The following is an 8,795-nucleotide window of genomic DNA, read 5'->3' as shown; positions in this document are numbered from 1 at the left end:
GTTTTCTCCTCACTATGTATTGGTGGTACTGCCAACACTCACCTCAGACTCCATGTTGCTCCCTAGCCTGTGTGCCAACCTGAACAGCTCCTCCTCTAGGTTTGGCACAAACTACCAACTGTTTATTCTCAGAATGTGATCTTTGAACAGGGCTTGAGTGAGATTTTGGATGTCCCAGTGAGATACACATTGGAAAACCATCCAGCACAAAAGGAAAGTCATGAGATGAGAGATGCTTCTCAAAGTGCAGCCAAACACATCATAAACGAGTTTTGTATCAAGTACGGAAGTCAGCTTCTGTATGGAAATCAGCATTCAACATTACAGTCCTCTCTTTCAATACTCCTGTTGTGGCTATATTTCTCTCCCCCCCACCATATAATCAAATGAATGAAAAATAAGGGTATTTGCTCTCCAAATGAATGAGACTCAGAAGCTGGATTGTTATTACTGTGCTCTCTCTCCTAAACCAGCCAAGTTAACCATGTGCTTGTGCACAATCCCAGCTCAGTGATCTCCCCCATCCCCTGGCTTTTTTTTTTAAATTTGGAAATAATTAGAAATATTTGTGCTAATGCTGATAAGGAATAGCGCAGTTACAAATCATAACTAATTGTAAGGCTGAGAAGGTTGTATTACCCTAGCCCCTGCGAGACCCAGCACCCACATTGTGCTAGGTGCTGTACAAATACAGAACCAAAAGACATTCTGGGATTTGCACTGGGTGTAGGGATAATCGTGCCTTGCACTCGTGTAGGCTGCTCTGCCTGAGGCTCTCAGGGTGGGTTTGGTGGGGGCACAGTGGGGTAAGCTGGCATGGCACAGGTAAGGATCCAGGCTAGCTCCCACTCCCGGCCCCACTGAAAATCAGTGGGGGAGGGGGGGTCCTGCTTATGCCAGAACTACATTTTTCCACCCCTCAGTGAGTTGCCGAAAGGGTCACCCAGCAGGTCAGTGCCAGACTCCAGCGGAACCCAGGTGTCCGGGGCATCGCCCCTCCCCCTTACCCCGGCAGCTCGGAGCACACGCGGCTCCCGCAGCCGGGGAGGGAGGCTCGCTCGGCCGCTGCTGCTGCCTCCGGATTGGTCCGCGCCCGCGCTCCCCCGCCCGCGCCCACCCGGCCCGGCGGGTGGGGGGCTGAGCGGAGCCGGGGCTGTCATTTGTCGGCAGCAATTTAAACCCTGCGCGCCGGCCGCGGCTCCCTGCGCGCCTCTCCATGGGAGCCTCCGCCCCGGGGCAGGCGGCGGCGGCGGCTCCGCGGCGGGGCTGAGCGCCCATGGGACCATGCGGGAGACCCGGCCGCTCCTGCTGGGTGTCTGTGGGAGCAGGTAACATGCGAGGTGCCCGGAGGATCATGGACTGGCTCCTGCTCTGCGTGTGGACGTTACCTGTGGCGGTTCTCAACAGCAGCTCCATGCAATTCCTGACCCTCCTGTGGCTTGGAGGCATTGCCAAGGCAGGTCGAGAGCCCTTTCTCTTGCAGTCGCCTGGAGTGCGTCCATGCCGCGCCTGGTGCCTTCTCCCTTGTCCAGTGACTCTCGCCCAATACCCCCTTTTCTCTTTTTTTCTCTCTCTCTTGCAGACCCTTCAGTTGTGCTGCCTCTGTTGCGTGTCTTTTGCAGCAGCTTTAACCAGTGACAGCAGCAGCAGCCTCAATGGACTGAATCATGGTTTGTGTATATATCTATATCTATACAGTGTTTTAAAAGTGCATGCAAGCTTCTTTGTGAAACGGAACATCCAGCCTAACCCACCAATGCTGGTCCTTCTTTTCAATGAATATAAACTGAACCCAGGCATGCTGCTGTGAGCCTACATGCAGATTTCGTATCTCTGGGGCATGGGCAAAATAAATAGGGCACATGCTGAAAAATTAACAATAACAAAAGACTAATTTTAAATGCCAGGAAAATAAAAAAAAAATGGCAAAGAAACAAAATTGCCATTCAGTTATGGAAAAAAATAATAGAAAACCAGGGGGAATTAAGCCATGCAACCCAAGATAAGGGATTGTAGCAATCCAGGAAGGGGGAAAAAAAAAGTGTATAAACAGGATTATTTTGTTGTTGTTGTTGTTCCCAGGTGGCAAAAAATAGTGTTTTGATGTTGTTACCTTTTGGAAGCTTGCAGTCTCTCTCTCTGTATATTTTCACTTGCTGAGAGTGATAAGTACAGTGCAATGCTCACAGGTTTCAGGAAGGGAAAATACTGCTGCAACCCATGTCTGCTGGGGGATTCCCTTCTTCCACCAGCTGCTTGCATTTTTGGCCACCAGCCTGCTTAGTATCCTGAGCTTCTGCCATTGATTAACACCACTTAAGGAAAGTGAAAGCCCTTGATGTATTGTTTCCACTGTCTAGAGCAAAAAGAAACCTATCACTGGCTACGTTTTCAGTGTAATATGCACCCAATAAAATCAGTTCAAGGCAAGGAGATTAATAGTATGCAACATCAGCTACTATATAAGAATATAATATTGTTTTTATAAGGATATATTTCATTTTAAGAAAAAAATGTTTTATTATCAAAGATATGGATATCTTTAGGCATACTGACCAAGATACACATCAAAAGGTAAGCAGTGCTAGGAAGTACGCTACTTTAATATAGTGTTTTAATGTAAACCATGCTGTCACTTGCAGGAATACCTGCGGTCCTGATTCAGCAAAGAACTTAAGTATGTACCTCACTTCAAGGATGTAAGTAGTCATCACCCTGTGAGTAGATCAATGGGACTACTCATGTGTTTAAAGTTAGGCACATGCTTAAACACCTCACTGAATCAGGCTCTGTATTCTTCTCTTCTCCAGATATTTTGAGTTGATCGTATTTTTCTTCTCCCAAATATGCACAGAATTTCTTTCACATAATTTAGCCAAAACAACTGATAAACAAAGACACTGTGACATTCAGCTAGCAATGACTGAATAAACGTTATGAGGTAGCATGTAATCTCTTTCTGCTGAAGGTCAGTTACGATTTGAAACCTAGTCTAATCAAGACACTACAAAGAGATGAGGTCTGACTCTCTGTTAAGGAATTAATAAATTAATCCTTTAATCCAGCTTAACAAATGGAACAATTCTACAACATCGGTTAAATCAATACCAAGGCTATAATATTTGCTACACTCTTGGAAAAAAATAACAACAACTACATACAAAAACCCACTCTTCCCATGTGACAGCAATTAATATAGGGGGAGGGGGACAATCTATAGACTTGCTGGTGATGACAAATGTCTTCACAAGAGTGACTGTGGGAAAGTTCACAGCTATGATAGTCTGTCCCTCTCAGCGGGGCAGAAAGGAAACAAACACTGTATTAGAGTCTGTGTGACTTACACGGAACAGCTTGGAGTTGCTTTCGATGAATTTACGCATGTGTTAGATACATGTAGCCTTTGGATCCTTGGTGCCATGCCCTAAATGAGGAAACTTCATGCCACAGTGAAAACCTGCTGCATAAATTAGCGCTGTGTTAAAAAATGACATACGCTTTATTCATTGAATACAAAGGCTGATAGTCAACATTTTGCCATTACAGATTACATATTTGTGACTCCTGTTGAAGTGGATTCCAGTGGATCGTACATCTCACATGATGTTTTGCACAGCATTAGGAAAAAGAGATCAACTCAAAGCTCAAAGAGTTCCTTGCACTACAAATTTTCAGCATTTGGACAGGAACTGCACTTAGAACTTAAACCTTCTACCATATTTAGCAACAACTTTATTGTTCAGGTACTTGGGAAAGATGGAGTCACAGATTCTCAGGAACGTGAAGTTGAGCGGTGTTTCTATCAGGGATTTATAAGGAACGATAACACCTCTTCAGTAGCAATATCTACATGTGTAGGCTTGGTAAGTGTTTCGTTAAAGCAAATTTAGCATTAGATTGTCATATGCAGAAAATATCTATTTTCATTAAGTTATCAGATTCCTGAAACATACAGGATATTTTTCATGCCATGGACCATTTTGCAGATTTTCCTAACATCATTAGCTGAACTAGCATCATCACGTTTAACAAGAGAGCTTTAATGATAGATGATAAACTCTGTCTTTGTCACACTACTGGTGTTTTTTTGGGGGTCACAATTTTTAAGAAAAAAAACAGTTTGGCAGATGTGTGTAATAAATCCAGGAGAATTTTCATCCATTCTCAGAGTATGCATGATAGCTATATATAGTGTCTAATTGCTCTGATAAGGTAAATGCCCTTCTTGAATTTGTGAGTAGTCCGTATTCTTGCTTCTGTTTTTGGACTCCTTATGCAGTAAAATTTGCAAGATCAGGCCATAAAATTATGAGAAAAAATAAACATTATGTCTAGGATTGTCAGGTACTTGAGGGAAAAATCTGGCACCCAACTCTCATTGAAATCCAGTAGGAGTTTGGTGCCTCCCTTATACTTCTTTTGAAAGTTTTAGCCTTCATTGATTAAACAGTCTTAATTGGTGAACCCTGTTCTGAGTGTATTTTGCTTGCAGTATTTGCTGGTTACCACTGTGTTTTCCAAAATGATGAAAAAAATCTTACTTTTCTTTAGACTACATTCTACATTGTTTTACCTCTAAGGAAGTCTTCATTGATTCATTGGTATAATGCAAAAGAACATCAACAGAGTTAAATAGCTCTTATGTCCTAAGATAAAGGTCTTGCTTTCCATGCAATCCTCCTAGAAAAAATGACTGGTGTGCACCGTGGTAAATATTTGGATTGAAGCAATAGGATTCATGGCATTAGAGTATATGAGGGGATACATGGCTTATGAGGTCAGTTAAGATCTGAAGTCCAGATGAGGTATTGAGTGAATCTCCAATTCCTTCATTGTAAGGATACTTGGATATATGACAGTCATTACTGTATGACAAGACAGAAGAAAGATGCACTGAAAACATTCATTTACCTTGAAAATAAATACAGTTTCATTTTAAATAAATACTTTTTGCATTTTCGTATTCAGCTCCCTGGAAATGGTTGGTCCATAAGGAAGAGCTGTAGGATGTTGTTGAGTGCTGCTTGAAATGGGCTGGATTATACTTTGAATGCCATGTTGCTTTTTCTTTGTTAGTAACAGCTACTAAAAGATGTTAGCATCCTCTGTCATCCAAGCCGTTGGGACAGGGGCTTTTGCTGCAGGTGCTGGGAGTTGGAATGAAGTTTTCTTTGTTTTTTTTGTTATGTTTGTAGTGCTGATGATATCAACAATGACTGAGGTGTTGGTTTTGTTCTATTAGAGTGACTTTATTTCTGTGATCACCAACTTTCTTTATATTTGTTTGTAAACCATTTTCACGTCCCATCATGTTTGTGGTTCCTCTGAGGTAGGTACCATATCACTGACAGTTATTACATTTTGTTATTACATTGTTACATTGGGTAGGCTTTGTATTTAACAAATGCATTATTAGAACTATGCAGAATAATGTTGCAATGTGTTGATTCTTGTCTGGAGAACCAGGGTTCAGGTCTGCCTTAAATCACAGGGAAACTGAATTTAGCAATCTTAACTTAGTCTGAAATAGACCTTTGGTCTTATACCACTGTCTCGCTGTACAAAGTGTCATGACTGGCAGTCTTTGCTTAGGAGAGACCCAGAATTTGAACAGAAGGGAGTGAATATTGTAATTGAATCGATTTATTTCAGCAGAGCATGAGGTGCTTTCCAGTACCAGGCTGTCTCCAGTCCTGTCCATTATTTTTCTGAATTACAAGGTTCACTAGATTTGCCCTAATAACAGATGTGTTAAACTGACAATTGTAATTCATCTTCACTCATAACCTACTCCTAACATGTTATAAAAAGTGCAACCATGCTTTTTCCCCCAACCATATAACAACTTCTACACAACAAATGAATAGTAAAAATAATCAACAAAATTCTCAGTTCCTGAGTTTACTGGGCTGCTTGGCTTAGAAATATGCCATCATCTGTCTGTAATGAAAACACCAAAATCTTTGATTGCGATCCAAATTCAGTAATCATACGTTAAGTCTGGACGCTGTGCTGTGATCAAGGCTACCTCGTGAATAGCCTCCATATCCTCTTTGCACCAACTACTTTTGTCACTTGGTTGCCCTTCTTTCCTATTTGCTTTGTTCACTGCAATTAAACCGAAAGTGGTGTTTCTTCTATATGGTTGGTAGCACTAATCTTTCCATTGTTCCTTTCATTAGCAGTAGCTTCCCTACAATAAAACTGCAGTGACCCATTCTTTCAAGCCTGGAACACCACAATGTGATTTGGAAGCAATTGCATTTCAATAGACTACAGGGACTCTTTGATCTAATTTTGTGGATGACCTACAGTATTCAGTCATTCAGTTGTCTGTTATGTGCCATTGCCTGCGGAGTGGCAATGGACTGTTAGGTTGAGTGACCCTAGTCGAACAGTAAAAAGGAGCAAGGATCTGTTGCTTTGCTGTAGACATGCTAAGAGAAGTTTACATTGAACTATATGTGCCTCAATGAACCTTGGCATATAGCTTAGCAAGTAATAAAATAGTAGACCCACATATTTTTTCATGTTTGTAGACTGTGACCAAATCTTGTCTGCTGTATTAAAGTCAACTTGGGTACGTGGATGTGACAGAGGGCAGAATTTGGCTGATGGAAACATCTATGTTCCTAACATCTTCCTCTTTGACCTCCCTAATACCCACATTGCTCCCATCAACCTTATGCATGGGCTCACGTGCACACACACTCACACTCAGCACTCTGATGACATCACCCTGTCTTTAATCCTCCCCCTTTGCTCCCCATTGTGTATATACAAATTATGTGTACTTGTTTGTAAGCTGCCTTTGACTTCAGTGGGCTTTGGATCAGGACCCTATCCTTGGGCCAAATTCAGCACTAAGCAAGTGTGATGTCACTGAGGCCAGAGGAGTTGCACCTGCTTACGCCAGAGCTGAATGTATGCCTTTCTCTCCCTTTTATTTACATACGTCAATTAGGGCAGTGAAGAGCCAGCTTCATGCATTAGCCAGTGCCCTCCTTTGTTTTTGGTAAGATGTGATTGAATCTTTCGTTATGAGGGGCCTCTTTCTCTTGTCTCAAGTTCTGTTGTGTTTGCTGGTGTCTAGTCAAGGGAAGAGAACAAGGAGGAAAGGATGAATCATGTTACAATCACTGAGCTGTCAGAGGAGTCTGTGAATAAAAGGGTTGGTTGTAGCACTGAGAGATAAACAGGAGATGTATTAATTCAGTGGGAGTTGTGTGTGCATGTCTGAGGGCAGGACTTAGTTCACGGTATCAATGAAGCCACAAAATTAAAGCTTCTCAGTGCAGTCTGGCCACCAAAGAGGCTCGCAGGGAGAGTCATGCACTTGTTCTTCTCAGTCATTCAGTTGCACCCCATATTAGCATTATTGAAGTGACTCCAACAACACCTGTTACTGGTAACGGTTGCATTTTACGTCCAATTAAATATACTGAGACAAATCCCAGGGTACTTACTCAGTCAAACTGCCAGTGAAATCAATGGGCCAAATTCTGCTCTCACTTACGCTGGTGTACATTGAAATTAACTGTTGATTGCATGAAGTTGCTTTAGGCTTATGCAGGTGCAAAAAGACAGAATTTGGTCCAGTAGGAGTTTTGGATGATTAGAAACTGAGCAAGGAACTGAGGATTTGACTATCCACGAGTCAGTAGCAGATACTATAATTATTTTTTCGTTATACCAGAGCAACATGAACAATTTGAACTGTACTTGAAATGTACAATGTCTTCCTGAATTCATCCTATGCTATAATACCATGAAAGAGAAGGAAAGAAATGTTCATTTTTCAGGGAAATCTTCCTGACAATGAATAGAAGCCGCATCCTTGGAGACATTTAAAATTGCACTAGGCAGATCACTAGACAGTGCACTGCAGGGCCGAGGGGGCTCGATGTCTGGGCCAGTAACTGGCCTTTTCCATCTATGTGTGCTCGACCCTGCACCCACTGATTTCAACAGTCCAGGATAAGGCACTCTGATTCTTCTACTGCTTTCACGGTGCTTATAACAAAAGTAATTGAGACTTAGGGTTGGGGTAGTGATCTGCCCTCAGAGGGCAGGAGGGCAAAATGCATACTGTGCCTTCACGGTTGGGGGCACAGTGGCTGGGTTACTGGTGTCATTGTACATGAATATGGCACAATTCTCCATGAAGTTCCAGTTGAGTAGGTGCAGACTCTACATAGGGCTCTACACGGACAGAGTGGTCCTTGAACGTGGCACAAGTCAGAGGACTCATGCTTATAGGAACAATTTAGCCCTCTGGGCCATATCCTTTCTTCACTACCTTTGTACTGCAGAAATGGCCCAGCGAATGGAAATCAGCTGTAGCTTCTCCTACATGGGTGTAGAGCAGGCATAAGTAACTTCTGTGCCAATTCCCCTTAAGCTCCCCGAATGTAGGAGGCGTGTTGGGGCAGGGAGAGGCCACAGCTGGAGTGCACTGAGCTTCCAGCAATCCCTGATCCATTGGGGGTAACCAGTGTAATTTTAGAGAAACCCTTAGGCTGTTCTGAGTTACACCAGGGACACATTATAACCAGTTTCAGGATCAGTAAGCAGCACTCCCTTCAAGAGTCTGGCCCTCAGTCTTGATTTATCATTACTTCAGAATATGTGAAGGGGGTTTATATGGATCAGTTTCTCTGTCTAGCCACAAAACAACAGTGTTTCGCTAGCTGTATCAAAGACTTCCCGTGCAACTTTGTTCCCACAGTTTTCCTAGCTAATTTCAAGGGAGATTACACTAAAATACCATATTAAAGGTCAGGAAAGGATGATCT

The 8,795-nt window shown here is 42.6% G+C and overlaps 1 protein-coding gene across 2 annotated transcripts in view; it reads left to right on the top strand.

Moving 5' to 3' along the window:
- The first annotated feature begins 1,224 nt into the window (after positions 1-1,224).
- The window catches only part of ADAMTS18 (ADAM metallopeptidase with thrombospondin type 1 motif 18), a 99,551-nt gene continuing 91,980 nt past the window's right edge, over positions 1,225-8,795 (top strand). The window contains exons 1-3 of one of the 2 annotated variants that reach the window (XM_044987846.1): positions 1,225-1,456; positions 1,583-1,670; positions 3,547-3,863. In XM_044987846.1, the coding sequence (XP_044843781.1) occupies positions 1,277-1,456; positions 1,583-1,670; positions 3,547-3,863 (585 nt within the window). In that variant the 5' untranslated portion in view covers positions 1,225-1,276. Of the gene's footprint in view, positions 1,671-3,546; positions 3,864-8,795 lie in introns of both variants that reach the window. The other variant, XM_044987845.1, reaches the window with a different exon arrangement.

This window comes from Mauremys mutica, chromosome 14, assembly GCF_020497125.1.
Source record: "Mauremys mutica isolate MM-2020 ecotype Southern chromosome 14, ASM2049712v1, whole genome shotgun sequence".
NCBI lineage: Eukaryota > Metazoa > Chordata > Testudines > Geoemydidae > Mauremys > Mauremys mutica.
Note: the sequence above shows the minus strand (reverse complement) of the source record. Positions and strands in the feature narration are given on the sequence as shown.